Source organism: Sodiomyces alcalophilus (genome assembly GCF_042370955.1).
Source record: "Sodiomyces alcalophilus JCM 7366 unplaced genomic scaffold ACRALscaffold_8, whole genome shotgun sequence".
Taxonomy (NCBI): Eukaryota; Fungi; Ascomycota; class Sordariomycetes; order Glomerellales; family Plectosphaerellaceae; genus Sodiomyces; species Sodiomyces alcalophilus.
In genome coordinates, this window is record NW_027263539.1 from 1,797,151 (window position 1) to 1,823,943 (window position 26,793).

The 26,793-nt window shown below is 58.4% G+C and overlaps 10 protein-coding genes and 1 non-coding gene across 11 annotated transcripts; 5 read left to right on the forward strand and 6 right to left on the reverse strand.

The window, feature by feature from the left end:
• Positions 1-1,394: 1,394 nt before the first annotated feature.
• On the forward strand, positions 1,395-3,583 carry ACRALDRAFT_1036315 (uncharacterized protein; the record flags this gene model as incomplete). Its single annotated transcript, XM_071015018.1, has 5 exons — positions 1,395-2,169; positions 2,266-2,613; positions 2,673-3,135; positions 3,207-3,294; positions 3,365-3,583. 5 exons carry the CDS (start codon positions 1,395-1,397, stop codon positions 3,581-3,583), a joined length of 1,893 nt encoding a protein of 630 aa, XP_070871921.1.
• Positions 3,584-7,079: 3,496 nt separating this feature from the next.
• Positions 7,080-12,030, reverse strand: ACRALDRAFT_1083447 (uncharacterized protein; the record flags this gene model as incomplete). Its single annotated transcript, XM_071019450.1, has 3 exons — positions 11,643-12,030; positions 7,552-11,555; positions 7,080-7,490 (listed from the first exon to the last, which is right to left on the reverse strand). The coding sequence occupies exons 1-3, from the start codon at positions 11,776-11,778 to the stop codon at positions 7,080-7,082; spliced, it is 4,551 nt and encodes a 1,516-aa protein (XP_070871922.1). The 5' UTR covers positions 11,779-12,030.
• Positions 12,031-12,312: 282 nt separating this feature from the next.
• On the reverse strand, positions 12,313-14,190 carry ACRALDRAFT_1077968 (uncharacterized protein). Its single transcript, XM_071018713.1, has 4 exons — positions 13,680-14,190; positions 13,447-13,580; positions 13,283-13,377; positions 12,313-13,206 (listed from the first exon to the last, which is right to left on the reverse strand). The coding sequence occupies exons 1-4, from the start codon at positions 13,781-13,783 to the stop codon at positions 12,517-12,519; spliced, it is 1,023 nt and encodes a 340-aa protein (XP_070871923.1). The 5' UTR covers positions 13,784-14,190; the 3' UTR covers positions 12,313-12,516.
• Positions 14,191-14,381: 191 nt separating this feature from the next.
• ACRALDRAFT_1095176 (uncharacterized protein) lies at positions 14,382-18,101 on the reverse strand (the record flags this gene model as incomplete). Its single annotated transcript, XM_071019764.1, has 7 exons — positions 14,382-14,497; positions 14,605-14,626; positions 14,700-14,874; positions 14,948-17,764; positions 17,804-17,845; positions 17,924-18,032; positions 18,095-18,101. The coding sequence occupies 7 exons, from the start codon at positions 18,099-18,101 to the stop codon at positions 14,397-14,399; spliced, it is 3,273 nt and encodes a 1,090-aa protein (XP_070871924.1). The 3' UTR covers positions 14,382-14,396.
• Positions 14,386-14,457, forward strand: ACRALDRAFT_t266. The gene has a single exon. It is a non-coding gene; the product is annotated as a tRNA-Arg (tRNA).
• A 197-nt stretch (positions 18,102-18,298) lies between the features above and the next one.
• ACRALDRAFT_2044636 (uncharacterized protein) lies at positions 18,299-19,268 on the forward strand (the record flags this gene model as incomplete). Its single annotated transcript, XM_071021452.1, has 2 exons — positions 18,299-19,051; positions 19,110-19,268. 2 exons carry the CDS (start codon positions 18,299-18,301, stop codon positions 19,266-19,268), a joined length of 912 nt encoding a protein of 303 aa, XP_070871925.1.
• A 216-nt stretch (positions 19,269-19,484) lies between these two features.
• Positions 19,485-21,339, reverse strand: ACRALDRAFT_2074580 (uncharacterized protein; the record flags this gene model as incomplete). Its single annotated transcript, XM_071022251.1, has 4 exons — positions 19,485-19,964; positions 20,010-20,449; positions 20,600-21,230; positions 21,316-21,339. Coding segments are annotated over 4 exons (1,575 nt in total), but the record flags the coding sequence as incomplete, so codon positions are not given.
• Positions 21,340-21,584: 245 nt separating this feature from the next.
• Positions 21,585-22,633, forward strand: ACRALDRAFT_1095179 (uncharacterized protein; the record flags this gene model as incomplete). Its single annotated transcript, XM_071019765.1, has 7 exons — positions 21,585-21,889; positions 21,920-21,990; positions 22,028-22,081; positions 22,168-22,279; positions 22,346-22,362; positions 22,404-22,413; positions 22,467-22,633. The coding sequence occupies exons 1-7, from the start codon at positions 21,799-21,801 to the stop codon at positions 22,631-22,633; spliced, it is 522 nt and encodes a 173-aa protein (XP_070871927.1). The 5' UTR covers positions 21,585-21,798.
• A 38-nt stretch (positions 22,634-22,671) lies between these two features.
• Positions 22,672-23,380, reverse strand: ACRALDRAFT_213235 (uncharacterized protein; the record flags this gene model as incomplete). The annotated part of the gene is made up of 7 exons (XM_071024040.1): positions 22,672-22,743; positions 22,785-22,803; positions 22,843-22,911; positions 22,992-23,058; positions 23,130-23,206; positions 23,241-23,302; positions 23,360-23,380. 7 exons carry the CDS (start codon positions 23,378-23,380, stop codon positions 22,672-22,674), a joined length of 387 nt encoding a protein of 128 aa, XP_070871928.1.
• A 24-nt stretch (positions 23,381-23,404) lies between these two features.
• On the reverse strand, positions 23,405-24,864 carry ACRALDRAFT_1065892 (uncharacterized protein). The gene has a single exon (XM_071017236.1). It carries the CDS (start codon positions 24,844-24,846, stop codon positions 23,644-23,646), a length of 1,203 nt encoding a protein of 400 aa, XP_070871929.1. The 5' UTR covers positions 24,847-24,864; the 3' UTR covers positions 23,405-23,643.
• A 1,016-nt stretch (positions 24,865-25,880) lies between these two features.
• Positions 25,881-26,658, forward strand: ACRALDRAFT_1065893 (uncharacterized protein). The gene is made up of 2 exons (XM_071017237.1): positions 25,881-26,101; positions 26,299-26,658. The coding sequence occupies exons 1-2, from the start codon at positions 26,007-26,009 to the stop codon at positions 26,360-26,362; spliced, it is 159 nt and encodes a 52-aa protein (XP_070871930.1). The 5' UTR covers positions 25,881-26,006; the 3' UTR covers positions 26,363-26,658.
• The last annotated feature ends 135 nt before the right edge of the window (positions 26,659-26,793 follow it).

Sequence of the window (26,793 nt, forward strand, 5' to 3'; positions counted from 1 at the left end):
ACATCGACCGAACTGGTGTACATACAAAGTACCTAACCCGCTTGCCCCAGTACCTAGCAAAGTACACAGTTCGAACGCCTCACCAGTTTGGTGACACTGTCCTGTGGATTGCGGACTGGACTGCGGACGGCAGACTACACCATTGCAGACTCGAACCCAGCCATAAAAAGAAGCAGTTTCGATAAAAGCAAAGTGGAAAGGACCCAGAGCACATACAAAGTATTACGAAGCCCCCCTCGTACACGGAGTACACGTGAACTTGGATCTCTCTGTCCCCACTGTTTGAGGAGGTTCAGAGTTGGCTATTTTGGGCCGAATTGTCTTACGGATAATTCTGAGTAATTACCAAGTGTCGTCGGTTCGCTCGGAGACGGTGCGGCGCGTTGGGTACAAAGTCAAGTCACGGTCAACTCTCAACTCTGATACTGTACCTGACCCACTACCGCAAGGTACGAAGTACACTAGGTACACTACGATACACTGTAATACGTACCTACCAACGCCCCCCATACCCACACAACCCACACCTGCAACCTTCCCACAATACCCGATACAGGCTACAGTTCCAGCGCATCGCCTTCACAACGCCCTAAAGAGAGAAAAGGAGAACGCCCTAAGACCAGCCCTAGCCACCCGCGACCGGCAGCCCGGAGTGCTTGCAGTGCGAGACGCAAGGAGGAGAAGGACAAGACCACAAGAGACGAGACACCGGAATACCAAGCCCAGTGCCAACTTTGCCAGACAACCAAACCCAACCCAGCAAAGCCTCTCCCTCTCTATCCTTGGGGCTTGATGCTCTCGTCACTTGTCACTGGGCCCCAGACCCGTTGTACCCTCGTCTCGCTGTGACCCGATCTCTCTCCTCATCTCTCTCATTTTCCTCCACTTCCTTCCGCACCACCACTACCAAACCCCTCTCCTCTTCCCTTCTCTCCCTCCGTTCCTGTTCTTCATCAGGTCTTCTCTCGACATCTTCATCATCCCTTTCTGGCTTGTCTGTAATCTCAATCCTACGTCTCCCCGATTGATACAGATCAAGACCAAAAACCATGTCGACTCCTACCACGGCAACAGCAACATTGCCACCACACGCCCATTATCGTCATCCGCATTACCCATACACGCACCAGCCGCCGTACCAGCATCCCACAGTCACTGGTTCCTCCTCTTATCAACACCGGCCCGCGGTCAACAACTCGACTGTGCTTCCTGCACCCACAACGGCCTCGTCATCGACGAGACTACCTCCACCTACATCCTTTCCCACCCGGGACTCGATCAGTCATTACGCCATTTCCTCTACTTCCAACGCCAACGGCTCTCGTACCGTCCTCTCGTCCTCGAATGGTGTAGCCGTGGTCCGATCGGACCCCGAGCCTCGTTACTCCAACAACATGTCTGCCACCGCTACCCATAGCCAAACCACCCAACAGCCGCAACCTGCGCGGAAGAGGAGACGTTCCAAAGAACCCGATTGGAACACTTTTTACCGAAACGGTCTACCCAAAGAGATCATCGTCATTGACGACACGCCTCCTCCCAGTTCGGGCATCACCAACGGTGGCGTCAAGGTCATCTCGACCGACCACGCGAACAGGGCAGCCCTTCTCCCCAGCGTGGCCAGCACGGCAGCAGCCGCCGCCCCGGTCACTCGCCACGCCACCAAGAGACAGAAGCGAGACGACGACCTGCGTCGTTACGACCCCGTCCATCACAACAACAAGTATGCCGACTCCAATCTCCACGTTGCCACCCCGACCGGCTCGACCATCTCGACCGACAGGACCACCACTTCTGTCCACAACACCACCGCGGCCACCTCGCTTTCGTCAAACGGCTACTACGATGACGCCCAGCCCGGCCAGAAGCGGAAACGAACCCGCCACCAGCTTGCCCTAGAGGCCAAGAGGAGGGAAATCGACGTCCTCAGTGACATCTGCCCCAGTTACAAGCCGCCTCCTTACCCGCCCAAGAAGGCATCCGACGTCCCCGTTCGGGTCATCCACGATGTGAGCAGACCAACACCCACTTCCTGTTACCACCTGCATGCCGGACGGTTTTTCTTTTTGCTAACGCATTTGAATAAACAGCCTTACGGCAAGAATGGCAAGTATGACGATGACGACGGCCATTATGTCGTGGTTCCCGATGCCGAATTGACAGACAAATGTACGATATGGCCTTCCCTTTATTTTTGTTCCTAACTGGGAGAAACGGGAGACAAATGAAAACATCTTTGATTCGGCTGCTGACATTTCTCCACAGACCAAATGGTCCAGCTCCTCGGTCAGGGCACCTTTGGCAAGGTCGTCAAGGCCCGCGATCGGAAACGAAACAAGTTTGTGGCCATCAAGATCATCCGGTCGGTCCAGAAGTACCGTGACGCCTCGAGGATTGAGCTGCGAGTCCTGGCCACGCTCAAGGCCAACGATGAGGAGAACCGCAACCGATGCATTCACCTGCGTGACTGCTTCGACTTCCGCGGCCACATCTGCATCGTCATGGACCTTCTCGGCCAGAGCGTCTTTGATTTCTTAAAGGGAAATAACTTTGTTCCTTTCCCCAACAGCCAGATTCAGAGCTTTGCTCGTCAGCTGTTTACCAGCGTCGCATGTATGGCCACTCCCTCCTTTCGTTACGCCTCGTATCAAGATGACTGACACCTTGTCTAGTTTTGCACGATCTAAACCTCATCCATACCGATCTCAAGCCAGAGAATATTCTACTCTGCAACAATGCGTATCAGACCTTCACGTATAACCGAAAAATCCCGTCCTCTTCGACCACTGTCAACCGACAGGCCAACCAGCGGCGGGTCTTGCTGGACACGGAGATTCGTCTGATTGATTTTGGGTCGGCCACCTTCCAAGACGAATACCATTCCTCGGTAGTGTCGACGAGGCACTACCGGGCCCCCGAGATCATTCTCGGCCTGGGCTGGTCGTTCCCGTGCGATATTTGGAGCATAGGCTGCATCCTGGTCGAGTTCTTCACCGGCGACGCTCTCTTCCAGACCCACGATAACCTGGAACATCTGGCCATGATGGAGATGGTCGTGGGTCGTCGAATCGATACTCACCTCGTGCAGGGCGTCAACAGGATGGCGCAAAGAAGCAGTGGAAATCCGGCAGCCAAGTTTGTCACACCAACCTCTTGGAAACTCTCTGTTAAACGTTTTGTGCTGACCGCTGACCTCACGAAACCAGGTTCTTCAAGCGGAACCGCCTTGATTATCCTACTGCCGACACAACGCGGGCTTCCCGACGTTTTGTCAAAGCAATGAAACATCTTTCTGTAGGCGACCTCTCGACTCGATTCTCCTTCTTTTCTTCCTTGGGACGACAACAAACTAACTCGGTACTAGGAAATCATTCCGCAAAACACTACTTTCCTGAAAAACTTCTTGGACCTCCTCAAGAAGATCTTTGTCTACGACCCCGCCCATCGCATCACGGCAAAGGAAGCGCTGAACCATCCTTTCTTCAAGGAGCTAGCACAGCCCGATGACGGCACCGAGGCGGCTAAGATTCGCTTGGAGCGGTCCAGGATAGAGCCGGAGAGCTCCTCCCATCATGTGTCGTAATGACGATGAACCTTTTGCACCATGATTGTGCGAGGACAGCGGAGTGACAAGGGAACACTATACCAAAGCGTCTTGAATTTCGTTTATGAACCGACATAACCGATGGACACGGACAGTGTTCATGTCGGGGGTTTTTCTCGACAGCGCTATACAGACAGTCCGGGGGTTGAAGAAGTGGAAAGTAGGCGGAATCAGAGGGATGAGAGACGTGTTATTTTATCTTTTAGCATGCATTGTCACATGAGAATCTGCTCTTTGCTGCGTTTTGGGGACTGGACTGGTGGTTCACGATGATCTCGGAGGGGACCGCTGGTTGGGATTTCTAGTTTTCTTGGGCGCTCCTTTTCTTCGTTCTCTTCTGGTTGCCCCGAAACGAAAAGCCGATGGAGAAGCTTTGATGACATGGGCTGCTGCGCCGGGAAATGGGAATGGGAATGGAATGAACACATTGCAGACCGCGCCCGGAATGACTCGACATAGATCGCTTGGTCACTCGCCGTGTGGGACACCGTCGCCGTGTGGGATTGAGCTGCGCATGACCTCAGGATGTCGGGAAAAGGCATCGTTGGCCGTACTATTGCTTTCTTCCCGACCAGCCTCTTCACATTCACCGGTCCCCCCGAAACGTGCCGACGCAGTGTCGTCAACTTGGCCTGTCATTGTCGCATCAACGTTCCCGAGAGATTCTGATGGGATTCAAACAAGTTGCTAGCTCAGAGATTCTTGCACACACACGTCTCTAGTCGGTTCAGTACGCAGGTAGAGCGTCGATCTTTGACAGGGCTTTCCACGCCGCGCGAGGGAAGCCCATGTTGAACAAGGCATTCTCACCTAGCCCGCAAAGTTTGTGTGGCATGCTGCGAGAAGGCCTCTTGTGAGCAAATACGTGCCGCGCCCCCTGATTCATGGCTCATCTTCCGTGACTGGGAAAAGAAGCAGACGAACAAGGACTGGGACTGGCTGACGCCTAATCCAAGACGTGGATCGTTCGGACAAAGACGAAGATTTGGGACAAAGGAAGAGATCCAAAGAAGAACAGAGACGCGAGCTAGGTAAGTTGTCCTCTTGTCTACAACTAACGCGATTGTTCTCCAGAGCAATGTCCCTTGTTCCGCTACAGACTCGGCATCACAAGACGAATGTCCATGGCGCAGCATGGTATAAATAGACGCCGTCGTCTGCCCTACACCGTCCTCTACTCCAAAGACCACCAAAGAAGACACTGATCTTGACTCAACAAACTACGAAACACGATTGACCAAAGGACTCGAAGCCTCTGGTATTTACGACATCCATTCCATCCAACATCAAGGTACGTTATCATCTAGCTGGGTAGTTTCGTCTCTGGTAGACGATATCGATTCCAGTGCATAAACACCAAGCCCTCGACACGCCCATCTGTCTCAAGGCCGCAAATGACTGACAGGGAGTTTGTTGAAGAGCTTTCCCAACGGGCGGTGTTGAAGCTCGCGGGGGTCCTTTCCCTCTCGCCGCAACATGGCGTCCAAAACCCTTCGACGACATGGCTGAATGGGCAGAAGAAACTGGTCGAGCAGCTTCCCAAGAGCTGCCTCCGACCGCCCAGCGACGCGCTCAGCCCGATCAAATTAATGACCAGGGGCCTGATGAAGGTCTCGGAGAAGCACGCGCTGCCTTTTGTCCCTAGCGCCGCGGTCCTGTGCTTGGCGCACAAGGCCTTGCACCCATGGCGGATCCGGAGCCTTTTCCTCCTCTTGGCTTGCGAGGTGGGCATCCGGAGCGACCGCATCCGTCGATTTAGGGGGTTCGGGGAAAACAGCCCGCCCTCGCAGGAGGTGCAGGACTTTGTCTACCGCATGACCTCGGTGGCGAGCCTGTGGATCGCTCCGGAAGATTTCGAGCGCCGCTTCGGATATCCCCCGCCGGAGGAGCTTTTGCGTGTCGAGTCGGGCTGCGAGGCCTGCATGCTGGCCGTGGTGGGGGCAAGGGCGCAGCTGCTCGTCGACCTCCGCGCCAACATGCTCTCCCGCAGACACCGGGGCCGCCGGAAGCCGGCGCTCCTGCGCTTCGTCGACGCCTGGATCGAGTGGTTCGGCAATGCTGCCGAGCTGCTGGTGACGGAGAGTGAGACTCTGGGGAACGAGCTGCGCGGGATTCGGAAGGAGATTGGACGCCGGCGTCACTTGAAGCGCAAGCAGGCGCGCAAAGAGGGCAACCCGCTGCCGTATAGCAAGGCGAGGAAGCTGGAGAAGAACGCCCAGGGGTATCCGATGCCGAGGCCCCCGCGGCGGTCGCAGCGCCAGCGGTCAGCGAGCCATGGCGCAGCAGGGCCTTCTGCTGGCCCCGCCGCTGATCACAATGACGACCAGGTGGAGAACGAAGGAGGGTATGAAAGTTACTCGCCTGTACAAAATGACCCCTACATGATGTCTGGTGGAAATGGCCCGGGTCCAGCACCGACCTCTGCCGGCACGACGGACAACCACCATCTCGATCTCGAAGACGAGGACGGCCGTGACGAACAGGATCCCAGCTGGGCTGACGATATTGGGAGCTACTACTGGGACGACCACCACCCGGGTGCCCGAGCCAACTGGGGCCAAACTGCGGCTGAAGCTGTACATCCGGCTTTTCGCATGAGTGCTAACATTCAAGGAGGGGGACGCCGGGGATCGACCCCTGCCGTTCCTTCAACCGCTACACCAGGGGCTATTCCGTCCCGAGTATCACGCCGCGACAGCACCAGGCACAGCACCACCCGACAGAAGAATGCTGACTACGGCGGAGGCGACGACGATGACGCCTGGACCGAGCCAACCCTACACAGCGCGAGCGGACGAACGAACCTAGACCTTGCACCGCCCGTTCCCACCACCCCTAGCCTTGTGAACATAACCCGCCTAACCCGCGACGCGGCCATTGACCGTGCTTCCTCGTCTGTGTATTCGACCGATGGCGCGGCGCGTCCACATCCACCACCACTCGATACATTACCCCCCCGGCAGCGCCAGGGAAGGCGGAGCAGCGTCTCTGCCGTCGAGCCGTCGAGCAGGGTGACGTCGTTTGGGATGTTCATGCGGCATCACGACGGCACGAGGCGGGTGGCGGATGATGCAAGGACGATTCACCCTGAGGATTCCATCTCCACGGCGGGAAGAAGTAAGAACCATGATGGCGGGTCGAGGAGGAGGGGAGGGAACTTGGAGGGTGTGTATCGGGAGGGGTGATGAGTGAGGCGACTGACTGCCAAGTCAAAGGACCGGTATACAGATTGAGATTCACAAATATAATGTAAAACAGCACGGAATCATGCTTTGTAAAGCGTCCAATATAAAAGTCGAGGATGCCAGGTAAGATAGTCTCGAAGTGGACAAACGCCCTTCGCCACGCCATGCAAAATTCATTCCCATCCATCCATCGACCTCTCCTTTTTGTGCCTGCATATGAACAACTGAACATGAACAACTCAAACAGATAGACAGACATTACGTTCCCTCCTTCCCTTTACATATCTTCTCTACTCGCTGATGGCCCGCAAGGCCTGCGTGAGCGTGACAACCCTCAAACTCCTCCCCCTCTTCAACCCCCCGGCCGAGACACCATCGCTTCCCAACCCCTGTTGGCGGCCCTGACCATGCTGCGGCAGCAGAACCGTGGGGCTAGCGTCGTCCCTCCACTTGCGGAAGACGCGCTTCAGGTCGCGCGGGATGCCCTCGAGGACGACGGTGGAGACGGGGACGAAAGGGCGGTCTTCCATGCTGGAGGCGAGGATGGCGTATTCCTGGGCAAAGTCCAGGGCGTTGCGGAAGGCCGGGTACTGCGACTGGGCGTGGCGGCCGACGAGGATGTACATTTCGAAGAAGGCGTCGAGGATGTAGACGTTGGTGGTGTGCAGGTCGGCTTGGCTAAAGGGGGAGATTTCGATGATCTGGGCAGGTTAGAAAGAGAGGAGAGGAGGGAAAATACATGTGCTTGGGAGGTTTGCTCACCTGCTGAGGCGAAGCGGCGTCGGACAAGAAGAGCCGGCCGCAGTATTTGCCGTAGTCGGGCTTCAGACGCCAGTGGTCGGCCGAGCTGGGAGGCCTCGACACGGCGGCGAGGCCGTCGTCGAACAGCCGCCAAAACGAATCCGGCTCCCTGCCCTCGTCGACCTCGACGAGCTCCCCCGTCATCGAGAGGTCCATGCCGACCAGCCGCGCGCAGCTCAGCTCGTCGACGTCGCTCCCCCTGCCCTTCCAGAGGTGGCATTTCCCGTCGCGGGCGACCAAAAAGGGGAAGCCGGAGCAGAGGCTCGAGGGGGACAGGTCGACCTCGTCCAAGACGACGTGGCCGAGGTGGCGGCGGCCGCAGAGCATGGCGGGGGCGAGCGAGTCGTGCTTGTCGCTCGACCCGCGGCGGGTGATGACGATGCCGCCCAGGGCGTGCAGGAAGGCGGGGGTCTCCTTGCCCTGGCGGAGGCGGACGAGACGGCTGCCGCCGGCCAGGGCGCGGGCCTCGCGGCCGGCGAAGAGCTGGGCGTCCTCGACGGTGGATGCGGCGACTTGGTCGCCCGCCCAGAAATAGACCTCGGAGACTTTCCGGCCGGTTTCGTCGTGGTGGTGGTGTGCGCAGATGTACATGTCCTGCTCGAAGAGGACGCGCTCATTGTGGGCCGGGACGGGCCTCTTTTTGCCGTCGCCGAAGAGCTGGAAGAGCTGAGTGGCGGAAGAAGCTGGCTGCGTCTTGGGTACCTTGGGCCTGTTGGTCAGGATTTCGGCCGTGTCGACGCTATATTCGCGCTTGGGTCGAGGCGTTCCGAAGAAACCGTCGAGGAAGGCCGAAACTTCGGTGGGTTGGTTGTTTGAGGAACGTAAAGGTGGTGATGGCACGACGCTTTCCCTTGTTGCGGTCTCCGGTTCCGCAACTTCTGGCTTGGGGCTGGACGCGACGGGCTCGGTCGCCATGAACCTCGACACCCCCTTCGTGTCAAATTTCATGGCTGACGGGGGTTCAGACTCCTCGGGCGGGTTGGGCTCGCTAGGTTTCGTAGGTGACGGCGTGCGGTTGAGGGTGCCAAGGGGTCCAAAGGGTGCGATGATGCCGGCTGGCTTTTGCTTGGTTGCTGGCGGCGAGGGCAGTTTCCGTCCTGGCGTGGGAGGTGTCACATGGCCGTCCCTCAGTCTTCCAACCATGTCGGATCCGAGGGGTGTCGTCGACGACTGCCGCAAGCGCAACTTGGAGGGCGTCTGGGGATCGTCTATATGCACAGACGTCTCCACAGAGCTCTGCGGCGAAGACGAGTGTCGCATGGCGGCTGCCTTCACGGCAACGCGGGCCTGAATCGACTTGGGCAAGGATGACGATGGTGATATCGGCGGCGGCGGCGTAGATCTGGAGACGGCTTCCCGATTGAAGTATCCTTTGTCCTCTTCCTCGGTTGACGCCGAGGGCCTTGCGAATGGGGACCGCACAGGCGTGGAGCGTGTCGTCTGCACCGGCTTCGCTGGAGTTGTAACTGTGCTCGGCTTGGGGGTCGTGGCGCTGACAGCAGCTGGCTGAGCTGATGACGGGGCTTTTCTCCTGGGACCTCGGGCACGATTCTTAGTCATGTGCGTCAACTGAGGTCTAGGAACGGAAGATTCGGTAATGGCGGCATCAGACGATGCGTTGGTATCGGAGCCGTCCCGACTTCCACCGCCGTTGGTGGTCATGGAGGGCGGGCCTCTGGCCAGCAAGCCGGCGAGTGCTGGGTTGAAGCGATCCGCCAGGCCGCCACCTCCGGGACGTCCTTGAAGCCGAACCGGGGCGCTTTTCTCGGTGTTCTGTCCTATTGGTACTGCTACGGCTACTTCTGCTGCTTCTCGCGAGTTCTTCAAAGACGTCTCGATGCCGTAGTCTGCCGCGGCGTCCTTCCTTCCCGGCACGGACTTGTGCAGTTCGGCGCGTTTCGCGAGACCCTCTGGAAGGGGATTCTCGCTGGCCACGGCGGCACTGGGCGGCGGCACAGTGACGGCCGGCCGACCGTCGGGGTGGGTCTTTCTGAAACTTGCCTTCTTCTTCAAAATGGCCTCCTTGAACTCGTCTTTGCGCTCGCTGGGTCTCGGGCCGCCCGTGGCGTTCAGGGCGGCCTTTCCGCGCATGATGTTGTGCTTCAGTTCGTCCGGGGCCACGTAGTTCTTGGTCTCGGCTCGACGCAGGGTGCCAAAGACGCTTTTGAACTCCATCTGCTGCTCCTGTCTCGGTACTGACGGCGACGAATCTACGGATGCCTGCCGCGGCTTGAGGTTCGCTCGAAAGTCCTTCTTGGGAGGTGTTTGGGGTTTGGGTTTACCGGCAGCGGGAGGTGGAAGGGGGCGAGGCTGGGGGGCTGCCGGCTTGTTTTCTTTTTCCTCTGGGTCGACGGCTGTGGTGGTAGTCGCAGTCGGCCTCGTGTCCGGCTCGGTCTTGGTTGGGCTCGGTGTGCCACTGCGGGTGGACAAGGCGTCGCGGAGGTTTCCACTGCCGATGCTGATGCTCCCGGTGCCCCGCCGGTGGCCAGCCCCCGATGGAGGAGAGTAGATGCCACCAAGGCCGGCAGGCGACACCTTGGCGGCGGCTCCCATTGGTGTCGACCTCATAAGTCCGCCAATGTTGACCGAGTGCTTAGACGGTGCAGGGGGGGCGGGCTTGCCCGGGTTGGGGTCGGAGTTGTTGGGGTTGTTGGCCTTTTGAGCCTTGGCCTTGTTCAGCTCGACCATCCACGCGGGTTGGTTCGTCGGAGGAGGAGTGGGTTTCGGTTTGGGAGAATCGGGCTTGTTCAGGGCGGTTTCCAACCAGCTTGCCTTGGTCGGGCTCCATCGGCGAGGATCCATGGTCTTGGACGGGCTGATGGGAATGGTGGGTTCGTCGTTGTCTCCAACGGTCGTGTTATGCGAGGTGGCATCTGAAGAGACGGTGCCGGCCTTGGGGGTAGTGTCGGCGGCGTGAGTGTCGGTTTGCTCGGTCTTCTCGGCTTGTTCTCCCTGCCTCGAGCCAGGGCGCGAGGGTTCGACGGAAATATCAGTTCGCTCTCGGAACATGCTGGTGGGTCGTGACTTGGAGCGTATCATGCTAGACCTATCCCCTCCACGACCCGAGGCGATGGAGTCACCCCTCGCAATGCCGGGAGGCGAAGCGACACTCCACCTCTTGACGCTGTCGGACCTCTTCATCATGGCGCTTTGCACGAAACCGCCCATGCCCTTGGTAGGGGACGGGGGTTTCGTGGGAGAGGAGCGACCCGACACTGGAGAGGCGATGGAGAGAGCGCGATCACGGTTGGGAGCCGTCGGCACATCGGTAGGAGGAGGGGTCTTTTCAGAGGGCGGATCCAACCGGTGGCCGCTGGTCAGGGACAGCGGGGATGCGAGACGGCGACCGTTGAACGGCCTCTCTGGGGTCTCGGTCGAGACGACGCGGCTCATACCCGGTAGCTGGGCTCGCATGGACGACATGTCTAAGGTATCGGGATCCTCGACCTGGGTTTTCCGGTAGGCAGCAGAGCCGAGGCCTCGGTCTGCTGTCTGGCGGAACCAGGTGGGGTCCTTGGAGCCGAGTGCCTGGGCAATCTGGTCTCGGGTAAAGGTGGTCTCGGCAGCGGGGGAGGACTCGGAGGCGGCGACTGGAGGGGTAGGCCTGGCCACCATGGATAAGGGTCTGCTCCTGGACGAGTCGGAAGCTTGTGAGGGGGGACGCCTCTGCCACGACAAGGCCCTGGGACCTGGAGAGGGATTGTTCGGCGAGGAGGGTTTGGGCATGACAACGGGCGGTTTCTGTTGGGCGGTTTCGGTGAGGGAATGACGGATTTGCTTGCTGATGGGTTCGGTGGAAATCGAAACGGCATTGGAGGCGGCTGATAGCGGGCGAGCAGAAGCAGATGGGTCGATAGCTGGAGACAGCCTCAGACTTCCGGAGAGTTGGGTAGCGTGGCGTTGAGACGAGGGGGGAGGCGTGTTGGCCGGGGATGATTTCTGGGGGGATATCGATCTTGCGCGTTCTATCAGGGGCGGTTAATCGGAGGAGAAGAGCACAAAGCTATAAAATATGGAAGAGGCACGAAAGGAGGGGTAGGACCAGAGCATACCGGCACGACGAGCCTGGCGTTCTTTCTTCTCTTGCTGGATCTTCTCGTCCAATTCTCTCTGGCGGGCATCATCTTCTTCGGTTCTCCGCGCATTCATCTCCTTGACGTCTTGGAGAAACTTGGAAACGTCGTCCATGGCGGCTTTCCAAGTTTCGTTACGCCGGGAACGGGAAGCGAGGCATTCGACTGCGAGTAGGGATCGGATCGAGGGAGCTGTTGAAGTGGGTGGGATGAGCGGCGATGGCGAGAAGAAAAGACGGAAAAAAATATAGGAATAAGGAAAGAAGAGACAAGAGATGACTCTAGTCCCGTAGATCGAAAGAATCCAGAGGATGTGGGTTGCTGAGGCCGGGAGGGGGAAGGAGAGAGAACGCACCGAGAGATCAACACCAAAAATGTCAACAAAGTCAACAAACGATGGGAGAGGGAGCAACAGCCGTAGCAACGCAACAAGCCCCGCGTCACGTCAATCGACCCGACTTGCTTTTTCCTTTCGAGTCTGTTTTAGCGTCAAGGGGAACGGGTCAAACCCAATCGTATCCTGATTCCAGGTTCGGGTCCCAAGAGATGCAAAGGAGGGACAAGGATGTGGACGTGGAATGCATCGTGGGTTCCTTGGAGGTCGAAGGGGCACGGGCCATGCTGACTCAGATGTGGGGGTTTTCTCAGGGGGTCTAGTGTAGAACGTAAGTTTGCCCTGGCTTTAGTGGGTGTTTAGATTTCTTAGCGCTGGTCGTATGTAAAAGTACAAGTCATATGTACACTGTACACATGTACTCGTAGATGCTGTATATCATAATACGGGACGCCCCTGGACCTCATAGACGTCTCTACCACCGCTGCGCTCTGTAGAATGCAATACTGTACTCTCTCTCTACATTCCCCTATTAAACACAACCATCCCCCCCTCGCCTCCTCGGCCATGAAACTCGGGCTCCAGTCGGTCGACGCTGATGGTCTGCCTCTGCGGGAACACCGCCAGGGCGAGCGGCAACACGGCAAAGCTCGTACCCAAGATAAGGCCCAGGTTGACGGGCATGACCCACTTGGGCCGGGCCTTGAGCCACTCGGTCTTCTGCAGCCGCACGAGGACCAGCGGCGGGATGACCATGATCGGGGTCGAGTTGAAGACGCGGCTGGCGGCCGTCTCGCCCACCGCCAGGCGCGCCGCCGCCTTGCTCCGCCCCAGGCTGGCCACGTCCTTGTCCGTCTTGCCCTCGGCCTCGAGCTTGTCGCGGTCCTCGGCGCTGAGCACGGGGAACACGTCGATGCCCGTGCGCATCTCCTCGCCGCGCATGAGCAGCACGTTGAGCGCGCCGGCCGTCGCCACCGCCGCGAACGGGACCAGCCGCGACAGGATGGTGCGCGTCGACGCGCTGAGCCCGCGCAGACGGGGGACGAGGCCGCGGAGGCCGAGCGCCACGCCGCAGGATACCGATACGGCCACGGCGTACGACTTGGCCATTTGGCCCCAGCTGAGCGTCGACGACTTGTTGGCGTTGGCCGAGTTGATGGCCACGTTGAGGGACTGGTTTGCTACTTGCCAGGATACCGTGCCCGTGGTCTGTCTGGGTCAGCTTGCGTGACAATGATCGAAAGGATCCTGGGGAAAGAAAGACAAAAAAAAAAAAAAAACGTACACTCAGACCTGGCTGGAGCATCCCCGCGGTGACGATAAGGTTGGACAGGACAAAACACGACATGCGAAACGGAAGAAGGACAGGCTCGCCGGTGTCTGGATGAAACAGAGATTCGTCAGCATGGCGTCCCAAAGAATTTAAAAGGACAACGACAGGACACTGACCTGGGTGTAGAGTCGAGTCGACCACCTTCTTCGCCCTCCATAGCTCCGGCGTCATCTCCGGAATCTTGCCCTGCTTGTAGTCGATGAGAAGCTGCTTGCAGTGTTCCAGGCCCGCGTTGTTCACCAGAAGCGTTCTGCAAAACGTCAAGTCAGCCGCTGATATCAATCGGAGCATTCCCTGGCCACCCGTCTGTCGACCTAGCCTAAACCCGCCGAGGCAAAAGAATGCGCACCTGGGATCTGTGAGGCCGATGGAATGTCGTACACGGCCCCAGTACGTATCGAGGTCATATTGGGACGCCGGAAGGGCCCGGCTGCCGGGGAGAGACGCCGACATGGTCGAGGACGGGATGCAGGACGATGTTCGTGTTCGTTTGTCGCAGATCGGTCGGTCGTGTGCACCCCGCTCAATGGACAACGACGGAAAGAAAAGAACGGAACGCGCAGGAGGTGAGGGAGATGTCCCAAACCCCGTGAGCGCAAGAGGCCGCCGCCGTAAAACCCAGGCTGATCAGTGCGGTACCCTGGTGCTCGGCGGAAATGGAGTGTCGGATTCGGTGCAAGTTTTGAGCTTTGCGATGGACCGAGTCGGTCTGCCGATACTTACGAAGTATTCGTAGGTACCTTGTGGTGTGCCGTTGATTTCCGCCACCAATCATAGTTTCGTATTGGATATCAATTGAGCGTTGCGGGTCATGACGAGGTACAACCAAGGTACCTGTACCTCCCAAGCGCTTCAGTTGCTCAACAATGTATCCCTACATACGAAGTAGGTACACCATCCTAAAGTCAATATGTAACTTGGTAAAGGGCCTGGAAGACAGGCAAATGGATGGTACCTGAGCTGAATGGAAGTACCGGAAACGTGAGTGGAGCACGACACCGGCCGGGCCACCATGGTACCTACTTAGGCCGTCTTACGGGTCGTCCCATCACAACGGCCGCGTGGCTCAATGGTAGGGCGTCAGATTTCGGCTCTGAAGATTGTGGGTTCGAGTCCTACCGCGGTCGTGAGTTTCATTTTGCATTTCTCTGGCATTTCTTTTTGTTTCTCGGGAGTGTAAAGTCAAGTGATGTCTCTGTTCTTTTTTTTTTTTTTTTTTTTTTTTTTTTTTTTTTTTTGGCTGTCCTGTCTTTTCAGGGGTTAGGAGCCATGACCGCTACTGATACATACGAACAACTACGGGACAGTCGTGAAGAAAGAAACCGGATTCATTAGATGCAGAGACGAGGCTGTAGCAAGCCCATCAGACCTGGATTTGTGTAATCACCGTGTCGTTTGTCATGAGAGGAGTTGGGCCACCACTCAGGACTATAGTGGACTCGTCCTCGGAATAAGTACTAGAACCGCAGGCTGCTGCTTTGGATGACCTATGAACCAGCTTACGGCGTTCATGAGAGATGGGAGGACAAGAAGCAGACATCCTTCTATATACTGTAGCTCATGTGTACTCTTTCTCTCCCGACAAACCCCTACTCGCCCTGTTTATCAAAGAACAACCTCAAAGCCGGCAAGAAAGCGGCGGCATGGCGAAACTCGCCCAGCTTGATCCGCATCTGGTCAAACGCCAACAAGACCACCTGGTCCTTCACCTTGACCTTGACCTCCCCGTCCGCCACCTTCTCCTCCTCCGTGACCACCTCCCTCTGGTCGAGGAGCGGAAACTTGGCATACCGCTGCGAAAAGTGCGTCAGCAGGACGCGGCGCGCGCCCATCTTCTCCGCGACAGCCAGCGCCTCGCCCATGGTCGAATGCTTCTTCTCCCGCGCGTCGTCCACCTTGTCGTCGTCAAACGTGCACTCGTGGATCAGCACCGTGGCGCCCCTACCGACCGCCGCGAACTTATCGCTGGGCCGGCAGTCGCCCGAGTACGCCACCTTGAGGCCCGACGGCCACGTCAGCACCGCCGCCGTGGCGCCCTGGCAGTGCTCGACAAAGACGGTATCGACGCGCTGCAGCCCCGCCGCCGCCAGGGCCTCGGGCGCCGCCGGCCGGCCGTTGGTCGAGAAGCGCACCCGCGCGAGACCAATGTCCTCGACCTGCGCGTACTCCCGCAGCCACTGGTGCATCTGCGCCGGGCTGCAGAGGGCCAGGGTGGCGTCCGGCCGGCCCTGCGCCGCGGTCAGCCGGTGCCACGCGCCGAGCACGCTGGCGATGCCGAGGTGGTGGTCGGCGTGCATGTGGCTGATGAGGACGAGCCGCAGGTCCGCGAGGATGCGGTGGGCTTCGTCGTCGCCGAACATGCGCCGGAGCTGGCCGACCGTGTTCTCCCCTGCGTCGAGCAGGTAGTTGCCGACACCCGGCACGCGGACCAGGGTGGCGGATACGTTGCGGTATTTGGAGGGGAGCGCCGAGCCCGTTCCCAGGGGGATCACCTCGGCGTCGCGGTTGGGGATGTCCCGCTCGGCCTCTTCGACCTCGGCCAGGAACGCTGGGTCGGCTACTTTCTGCTTCGCCTCCCGCGCCAGCGACACGACGTCGTCGTCTAGGTTGAGTGCTTCGTCGAGGCGGGCGAACGGCACGATATCGGCATCGGTGACCTGGAAGGTCGGTAGGTACTTAGCCTTCATGCCCGTCCGGCCCACCTCGACCGAAGGCCCCGTCGACGACACGTCGCGGAACTTGTTGTCAAACTTGGGTATCGGGAACCGGTCGGGGTCGATGCGACGCAGCGTCGTCAGCAGCGTGGCATATGACTCGAATGCGAGCATGTTAGGGGACACATCGGGCGCCATGACCACGTGCCTGACCCCCGGTCTGTCCCGGATAAAGGATTGAATGGCTGGGTCGTCAAAGACGGATGCGCCCAGGACCCAGTACAGGACGTGGACCCGGTCCATGAGTGCCTCGGATTTCCACTCGGGTCGCTCGACGAAATTTTTAACATAGTCTCGGGACGGAATCTCGAGCAGGGCAAAGCCGGAACCCTTGATGGGCGCCTCGAGGACCATGTCGGGGGTCACGTCGACACCGTCCTTCCCCTTGACGGTGCGGCCGGCCGCCAGGTGTTTAAAGTCGGTCACGGCGACGCCCAGTTCTTTGGCCACCTTGGGGTTGAACTTGCCCCTGCGGCCTTTGTTCTTGACGACGTAGCAGAGCGACGTCGACGACCGCGACGTGGCGGGTAGCGTCTCGAAACGAACGCCGGGCCACGGTTGCCGGACCAGGACATCGATGTTGGGCGCATTCGGGTCTTTATCCGGAAGGGGGCCCTTGTATCGCTGGATGCCGCCCCCTTCCTTGCGGACGAAGACGGTGGCTGGCAGTTCGACGTCGTGCAGTTTCCTCTCGACAAAGGAATCCGGCCGCCAGTCCGAGTTGAACATGGAATCGATGACCTGCCGCACGTAGTCGGCGTCGTCCGCGGCGCGTTTCTGGTCGTCGACGGGGACCGGGCCATCACCCGTCGATGCACCGACGCCCGATGCACCTACAGCTGCTGCACCTGTCTCGCCGTTTTCGGACTCAGTTATCATCATGTCAAAGTTTCGCTTCTTTCCAGACGACAGAGCCATACCGTTCCCGGCCTTCGCCTCGACCTCGGCCACGGGGACGTACCAGACGCGGACCGAGTCGTCCTCCCAGTCGGGCCTGTCATGGTCGACTTCCGGGCTCGCTATCCTGGGGTCGAGGTCAAAGTCGACGGCGCGGATGGGCATGCCGGTGCGGAAGATGAAGTGGCGGGCGGTGGCGACGGTGTGGGCGAGGTTCTTGGCGCCAAAGACCTCCAGCTCCCTCTCGACCAGGCTGAGCTGGGCCTTGCCGGCCTCCTTGCGGATCTTGTTCTGGGCCTCGGTCTGGTTGTTGGTGCTGGCGAGGGCGTCGGCGACGGTGAGCATCATGCCCATGAGGCCGCCGACGTTCTGCCACGTGACGGGGCCCGAGAGGAAGAGCTTCTCGAGCTTGGTCATGGACACGCCGCGCTGCGTAAAGGCGCGCTGCGTGCCCTGGGCGAGGTTGCCGAAGAAGTAGCGCCGGTGGTCGAAGTGCAGGAGCAGGCCGGCGCCCTGGGTGTCGGCCGTGGGGGCCGTGATGATCTGTACGAAGCTCGTCATGGAGTCGCGGGCGCCGTGGGGAGCCGTCGGCGTGGCTTTCGGGGGTTTGGACGCTGGGGCGGCAGGAACGATGACGTATTGTCCTGGACGAAGGCTCTGGGGTCCTGATTTCAAATGGGACGGTCGAGATGGAGTACCGTGGCGTCGAGGCAGCCGGGGCCGGTCAAGTCGAGGAGGAGGACGAGGAGTGGTAGCGACAGAAGCAGAGGAATAGAAGACGCGTTGTTGGATGGGACACCTAACGACTTGATTGACCCGATGCCTGAGAAAGCAGGCCCATGACATGGAGGATAAGCCTCACATGCGATCGGGAAATATGTGCGTGGAAGAGTCTGCTGTCGTTCTTGGTGAAGGAAAAAGAAAAAGAGAGAAATAATAAGTAAATAAAAAAAGTCGAGATATTCTGTACAAAGGTACGTACCCAGGTACAAAGTACTTCGTACTCTCAATCTTCCCCGCCCCCACACTTTGAAGCTTTATCGCAAAATCACGTGGTGATAACGAGTCGCTCCGTGGGGTACTTCTTTGTCCTGAGATCCCGATCCAGATGCCGGCCTCCCCCTTCAACGGCGGCTTATGAATCCACCACGACCTTGCATGTAAGGGATGATTAGGTATTCGTAATCTGGGAAATAAAGACGCACAAATAAATGAGAATACTATGGCTCTTGGACGTCACGGCCTTTTGTCTTTCCTTTCCCACTTCTTACCAAGACCATCCCGCGTCTCTTCCCGCGCCTCTTCGTCCTTGATCGCACATCCAACCACACGCACATCCATACGGACCTCACCCACCATGTCCGAGAATAAAGACCGGAATCCGCACCCGGATTTCAAGACTGTAGAAGCCTCCCGCCCGGACTGGCAACCCAAGAACCTCCAATACACCAAAACCCCCGACCCAGACTGGACCTTTGGATCCGGACCTAACACGACCTCGTCCTCGTCGTCCTCCTCCTCCTCCCCCGCCCCCCCAGCCCACATCCCCATAGACCCATACGAGGTCGACCGCCCTCCAAACTCCAACTACAAACTCCTCATCTCCTCCATCGCCCCCCGGCCCATCGCCCTCCTCTCCACCCGGTCCCCAGACGACGCCGGGCCCAGCGACGACAAAGACAACCTCGCGCCCTTCAGCTTCTTCAACGTCCTGAGCCACGACCCGCCGCTCTTCGCCCTCGGCTTCGCCTGCAGCCTGGCCCGGCCCAAGGACTCGCTCCGCAACCTCGTCGACACGCGCGAGTGCGTCATCAACCTGGTCGGCGAGCACATCCTCGAGGCCGCCAACGCCGCGTCCGTCGACAGCCCGCTCGGCGTCAGCGAGTGGGTCGTCGCGGGGCTCACGCCCGTCCGCGACGCGCAGACGGTGCGCTGCGCCCGGGTCGCGGAGGCGGTTGTTTCGATTGAGGCCAAGCTGGACTTTGTGCGCGAGTATGAGAGCCGCGGCACCCCGGGGAAGATTAGCTCGACGGTTGTGCTCGTGGAGGGGACGAGGTTTTGGGTGCGCGGGGATGCGTTGAATGAGGAGCGGAACATGGTTGATTTGTCGGTGAGTTTTGTTCTCTCCCTTTCTTTGCTTTCGTTTCGATAAGCTGATGTGTTCTTAGGTACTGCGCCCTATGAGCCGGCTGGGCGGTATTTCGTATGGGCGCACGACCGAGGCCGTCGAACTACTGCGGCCAGTGTTTGACAAGGTGCTCGGTATGGACGGGTATGAGGAGTTGAAGGAGAAGAGGCGACAAGAGCATACAAAGGGAGATTCCTAGTTGATTCGACTACAGGTGAGTGGGAGACGGGGAGTGGAAGATGAGATAGAAATGGCGTTCTAGACGGGCATCAAGACACGTACGGGAATGAGACGACAGTTCTTTATTATCTGCCAGATCCAAGATTACGACAATATCAAGTCATCAGCAAGCAACGCAAAACTCCAGGCTTCACCGACTCCCAAATTCCCATCCTATATAGCACGTGAAAAGAAATCACACATATATACTCTGCCCAGCATACGAAAGGATAAACTCAACTCCAGTCTGGGCCTCCTCCTCATGCGCCTGCAGCTCCTTCATAATCGTAGCCCCTTGATCAACACCATCCAACTTGTTCTTGACATGGATGATGATCACCTTGAGGCCCTCGAGCGGCCGCACCGCCGTCGACTCTGCCCTGTCCACGCCATCGTAAAACGGAAGCGGCAGCCGTATGTCACGCGCAACCACATCCTTCAACGAGAGCTCGGCTGTCGGCGCAGAGAGATACGGCGTCCCGGTGCCCGAACGCGCCTGCTCCTGCAGCGCCACCGCGTCGTCCTGTTGCGAGTTGAACCGACTGCGCACCGTCTTGGGGCTCACCGCCTCGCTGTCGAACCCCCTGGCCTCGCCTGCGTCGCTGGTAAACTCTGGCCCCGTCTTCCGCCGGGCCGACACGGCAGCGTCGCAGTCGACTTGGAGCCTCTTCCGTTTCTTATGAGTGCCGTGCGCACCACCAGTCGCCTCCTTCCCAGCGACGGCCGACTCGGCGTTGGATAGACAGCGGACCATGTCGACTTCCCGCGCCAGGGTGCGGAGTTCTTCCATGACAAAGCTGGGTTTCATGTGGCCGAACAGCCGGTCGGTGCTTTGGCTGTCGTCGTAGCTGCACTCGAGGAGGATGGCGCGCAGGGCGCCGCGGGCAAACTTGGGGGCGGCTTCTGTCCAGATGCCCAGGTTCCGCGGGACGGAGGACAGGGCGTCGGGCTCGACGTCGCCAAAGGCGAGGATCTCGCATCCGGTGGCGCTGTCGCGGAGGAAGTAGACTGTCGAGTCGTAGACGGGGCCCGCTGGTGCGGGTGGGGGTGGCGGTTGTGCGTCTAGAAGGTTGGGTGGTTGTTGAAAGATGTAGGGACAGGAGGCGACACGGGTTTGGGGTGTGGCGGAGGGGTTATGGGTGGAGCGTGGGAAGGTGTGTGCTTGGGAATGTTGGCAGTGGTGATGGTGTTGGTGATGTTGGTGATGTTGGTGGTGTTGCTGCTGCTGGTGCGGGTAGGGTGGATATGGGACCGAGTGATGGGGCGGCAAGGAAGAAGCGGCATCGAGGGAGGCGTGTCGCACGGGAGTACCCGGTGTGGACGACAGAGAACCGCGTTGAGCGGGAGGAGGCGGTGGTTCTATGGGGCTTCCGTGGGAAATGGAGCAGGCTTTCACGCTGAGTCCCTCGGCGACCTCGAGGTATCCCCTGGCATCGCCGTCCCCAATGGCCGAGCTACCACCGTCGACCAGGCGGGTGTAGGTGACGAGACCGACGCCGCCGTTTTCGTCCGAGAGGTTCGGCCAGATGACGTTGTTGAAGATGTGCTGCTTAAAGGCCTCAATGGTGGCAGGCAGGCCGGCGAGGCGTTTCGGCCGGGGCCCGCCGGGGACACCGGCGGTGTTGACGACGAAACCGGCAATGTGGTCCAGGTGAGGGTGGGTGATGAGGTAGGTGTCGACGAGGGAGCGGGCAATGTGGGCGGCGTTGACGTGGGTGGAGGCAGAGTGCAGCTGGAGACCGGCAAAGGGGCCGGCCTCGAGGGTGTGAGGGAGGGGGAGGGAGGCGAGGTCGGGGGGCTGGGTGGACTCGAGGATCTGGACAATGGCGGCGAGGTGGACGCCGGCGTCGACGGCGACCATGGAGCATTTTTGCCAGCCCGAGGCCACGGCTCGGACGAGGATGGCCGTTGTGTTGTTTTCCAATGGACCGCCGCCGGAGCCCTAGACATGTTAGCGGCGCAGTTTGAGCATGAGACCTGTCACATGGGCTGTCATATATCCTTTCTCATATTTCAGAATCACTTACCAGGATGATGATTTGCAAAGCGGGTGCCGGAGGGGATGAAGCGGCGATAGCCTTGTCAAGTCCGTCTACGCCGCTGTCGGTAGTTGCATGTGGCATAGAAGCCGGGTCGACAGCGGCATCGGGATGGCCATTGCGGGCTTCTCCCATGACCATTTCGCCACGCAGACCACACAGCAGGGTTGCTAATTCCAGTTGGATAACTATGTCGCGTCGCGTGCCGGGATGTGATGAGATGGATGTTGACGACAAGGGGGGACAAGGTGTAGAGAATCAAGTCGCGTCAAACCAATATTCAACTGGAAGCACGTCAGGTAATTGGAGCTGCTTCTGGTATAGGAAATTGTTGTTGTCGTGAAATCTGACCGATCAAACTGGTGAGAATGATGAACGCGACGGATTGTTGTAGTGCTGAGATGAGGTGACGTAGGATTCTTTCTCGAGTCCAGAGGTGATTGCTGCTGTTTCTTCTTTCATCTACATCCGATGAACGTGTATGTCGTTGAAATGGAGACTTTGACGGACTCGGGCTGTGTGTCTCTGCATCTGCGTCCTGTCCTGCGGCATGCTCCTCCTGGTTGGTGAGGGACGACACGTCAATCGGTAGTCAGTAATCAGAAGCTATTGTTGTTCCGTTTCCTTCCGTTTCCCTTTCGGTTATCTGCCTCCCTTGTCCCTGTTTGTCAGGTAACACGGGATATATGACGACGGCCAGTCCAATGCGCCAGAGTCCAATGCACTGACGAAGCAGATGAAGGAGGACAAAGAAGTGGACAAAGGACCGAGTAGAGATCGACAAGCGACGTGTTGAAACAACTGGTTGGACAATGAAAATATCTTTGCTTTCCCGTCCAGATACTTCGTAAGATGCTGATGCTCTTCTTCGAGAAAAAGGTTGAGATGATGGACGACGGGGAATGCGACGACGATCAAGGGGCGAAAGTCAGTTCAAGCTCCGTCGCTACCGGTGACACGGAGGACTCCGTGCGGGGACAGTGTACGCTATCGTATTTGTACTGTCTCTGCCGTCCAGACTCGGCGCACCCGAGAGTGGATACTCCGTGTTTTTACTGTACTGATTCAGAGGTTAGCATAGCAAGAGTGTCACGTGAAGACGGTACGTACTGTAGGTACTTGGATCGTGTATAGCTGAGATGCTTTCACGTGCCGCCCTTTGTCTTTCTTTTCTGTCTTCTTTTCTTCTTCCCTTTCCCTTTCTCCTCTCCCCAACTCTCGCCTTTCGTTCTCTCGATATCTCGGGAGGATATCGCCGATCAACGTCGCCAAGGACTCGCTGAACCTAATCTCGACCGAATCGTAGGGGATGAGGCAACGCCTGGTACTCGATCGTCAAGCCGTCTAGTCGTTCAATTCTCGTTCTGTCCTGGTGTCGACATCAGCCTGGTCTGCGTCGAGTCGGGCCGTAATCATCTGATGATTCGTTGATCTGTTACTGACAACGCTTGTCTCACTCGATGGTCATCTCTTATACTCAACGATCAAAGCAGAGACGGGCGACCTTGTGCAGACATCTGGAAGATAAAGGAACATGTCCGGACAATAACGACCAGGCCTCGACGGATCGGCAAGTCGCGAGAACTGACCAGATGCAATGCTCATTCCTCATTCCTTATATGCCATTCGGCCAACAAATACACCCACTTGATTCGTCTCATAACGCCTGAATCTGTTCTGGCCTTCGTCCCACGTCCACTTCATCCCCCGCCTGGTTTGCTACCGCGCGCCCTGACGCCAATTGCCACATGTTTGCCCTGCCCTCCCGCTGTCTGTCCTCGTGACGCTTATAGGTGAAGCACCCTGGTAGTCGCTCATGGCAACTTCGGCGTCGCCGGTGCATCGTTTCTGCGCCGAGCCGCTCGACTTTGCATGCATCCTCATCAACCCATGGAAAGAGGCGTAACCGTGACTGGTTTGTAACGCGACCTTCCCGCCTCTGCATGTTGATGGCTTGGCATTTATCGTTTCGTATCTACCACCTCTTCATCTGACGTACGAAAAGAAAGGAAAAGAATAGGAAATACATCACAAAAACGGGGCAAGTAACCATGTGCTTGATCCTCTTATATTTATTCATTATTTCATCGAATTTCAGAACTAGATGCTACGCTTCATGCATATGCCGACGCTATACTGTATGCTACAATGTGATCTTTTGGTACACCTCATTCCTGCGAACTACGCTTGACTCGCTATCCAAACGCACGCTTGCAAAGTAATAAAAACGAAACAAAAAACAAAGCTGTGGATGGATGGAGGGACGGGATGAGATCAACCAGGACGACATCTCTGGACCGCTAGACGACTCATGCCTCACTCAGTAATGACAATCACTTCATCGAGGACCGGACTCCGGCCCCCCCTGTGCCGCTTGGCCGCCCTCTGCGTCGGTGACGTCGAAGCAACCCGGCCCTCCTCGCCCCCGCGCCGCCTAGACGGCGTCGTGGGTGTCCACTCCCCGTCGTCGTCCTCATCCTCACGGGAACGCTTGCGCCCGTTGGCCCGAGGGGAGGGGGCCTGCTGCTCCTGCGTCGTCTTCCTCTTCCTTTTATGCTGGGCAAGCAGCTTCCGCGCCTCCTCCTGCTCGCGCCGCGTGCGCTTGTACGCCTCGGCCTTCATGCGGCAGTACTTGGCCAAGTCGCCCTTGTGCTTGTCGAGCGATAGCCCGCCCCGCCTGTCCCGCACGGCCTGCCGCGCCGCCGACTCCTTGGCCATGTGCGCCGTCGTCAGGACGTACCAGAGGTGGTCCTCGTCGCGCCGTTTGCGGGGCCCGGCGCCCTGGCGGCGGGTCCACTCGGCGTGCGCGGCGGCCTGGTCGGCGCGCCACCGCTCCCAGTCGAGGAGGAGGTCGCCGTGGTCGCGCGTCAGCGCCATGGGGTTGCGCTCCTCCTTGGGCAGGTGGCGCGTGTCCGGGCGCACGTCGAACGACGAGACCACCTCGATCAGGTCGAAGCACGACTCGAAGCAGAACAGGTGCATGTACCCGGCGTTGTGGAACGGGTCGTGCACGCTGCCCGACGTGGCCGGCCGCTCGTCAAAGGCCACGCGCCACCAGCCCTTGAGGATCGTGCCGCCCTTGGCCGGGCACTGCGCCCACCGGCACCGCCGGGACGCCTCGTTGGGGTTGCGGTTGTTGCACCCGGCCGGCATGTTCTGGATCCAGATGCGCAGCGGCTGGCCCGTTCGTTTCCGCGTCGCCATGTACTCCAAGACGTCATCGCGCGAGAGCCGGACCGAGGGAGCCCACTCGCCGGACCGCGTGTATGTGAACTTGGGCCGGAAGGGGTCCTTGCCGCCCCACGCGCGCGGCGCGGCGGGGAGTGGTTCGTACCATTGGGAGAAGTCGAGGGTTTGGCATTGCTTGCGCTGGCGGGGGATGCGTTCTGGGAATTTCGTGGCGGGAGCTTCGTAGGCGTTGGAGTGGGGGAGCGGCGTCGGGACCCTGGTGGGGGGTAACGAGACCGGCGGCGTGTATGGTTGCTGCACCGGTTGCATGTATTGGTGCGGAAGTGACATGGTGACCGGTGCCAGGGGGGCTGTCCAGGTCGATAGGCCGTTGTCCCCGGGTGTAGGATACCGCGCAATCTCGTTGCCGGCTTGCACCGGACTGTTATCCCAGCCCAAGCCAAAGTCCATGCCAAAACCGGTGAAGCCACTCGTGGTAGTGGTATTATCGTAGTGGCCAGCGCTGACCGTACCTTGCAGCATGTCATGCGAATGGGTCGCGGGCACTTGCGGCACCTGCGACACCTGTGGCATCTCGGCGTTGTACATTTCCATGAGGGCCGGATCAATGGGGATCGCGGCGAGGGGTTCAGGAGCCGGGTTAACGGTTGTCTCATCGAGGGATAGGAATCCCTCGGCGACTTGGTCGAACGCCGTATCGAGACTCACCGCCGCATCGAGACTCACCACCGGCTCAGGTCCGGTCGCAGTCCCAGCCGCTTGGCCTTGTTGGGTCTGTGACGGTGGTAGCGCGAGGCGGAGCTGCGGCTTCTGTTTAGGTGTAGATGGACGTGCTGCGGCCGGCTTGGGGCTCACCTTTTCTTGTGTGGCCGGTTCGATCGTCTTGGGGGACAGCTCATCGAAGAGGCTGTTGGCACGAGAAGCAGGGGGAGTCTGGGGAGTCTGGGTTTGAGCCTGTCCTTGGTTGGACTGTCGCGCCTCGTTCTGGGCTGCGTTCTCGAAAGTGTCAATGGCATCGGGGAAATTCCAGTCTTGAATAAGGCCCTCGACCTCCGGGATTGGTAAATTGTCGGGCAAGTTGAAATCATGTTCGTTGGGAGGTTCGAATGTGAATGGGGAGCCGAATGGACTCAGTGGGTCGGTATACGGGTCCATGGCCTGTGTCCCGTGTCCGGTCTACGGACGATACGATAATTCGACAGTTGTTGGGATATCGCACGGGTCAAAGTCTGTTGACCGAAAGGCAGTTGATTCTCGTGTTGTTGGTGTTTGCTGGAACAGAGAACAAGTGTTTCCGTCGGACGAAGGCTGTATATGTATAAGACGACGGGAGCCATGGACAAAGCACTTGGACAAGGGCACGAAGTAGGGTGAACAGTCGCGATATTATTGTGGACAAGGGAAACTGATTTCTATACACGGAGACTGGGACAAGGCGAGTCGTAGGGCTGAAAGATCATAGTAAAGGACCATCTTTGTTGCTCCCAACAATGGCTTTGTATTCGAGGACGGGATGTCTAGACTCGCTGGAGAGGTCTTTATTACCTCTGCTTCATTTCCTTCACGGAGACAAAGACGGGGACATCTAAGAGTTCGTTAGCAACATAATCATGCCAAGGTGTGGGCAGAGCAGTGAAGAAACGACATGGCAAAGAATCAGGAGAATAAAGCAAGTTTCTCGACAGAAAATTCCGAACAGGTCTGTGTTATGCATTGTCTCATCATAGATGCTGGGGGGAAGATGGGAGAGGTAGCAGTCGGCGGACGTGAGGAAGAGCTTACCATGAGTATTGCGAGTCTCGAGACAGTAGACTGTCCTTGGAGTCGGCGCAGTGACCGTAGTTAGTGGGTTAGTTCGGTAGTCAAGATGAAAGGCCCAAGGTGGAAGCCAGCAAAGGCTCTTTGAGGCCACTAGGGTGAATCAAAGCCAGGCCTCGTGAGCACCCTCGACGGTCTCTTTGAAGGGTTTCTTTCTGCCATCGTGTCTTAATTTGGCTCATGGAAGAAGACGGGAAGCTTCAAAGAGAAGACGATCCGGATGATGGCTGAGTGCAGTGCAAAGAAAAACAACGGCCGGTATAGCGAGATTGTAGCAAAGGCAAAAGCAAGTCCTCTTCCCACTTGGGAGACGTCGCTCTTCGGTGTAGAACGAAAGCAATAAAAGAAGAAGAGAAAGGGAGGAGAAAAAGAAGTCGGGAAATTTTCTTGTGCTGACCTAGTTAAGGTACATCCAAATGTGGCTGGTAAGGGAGTGGTGGCGTAGCTTGGACTGTGGCT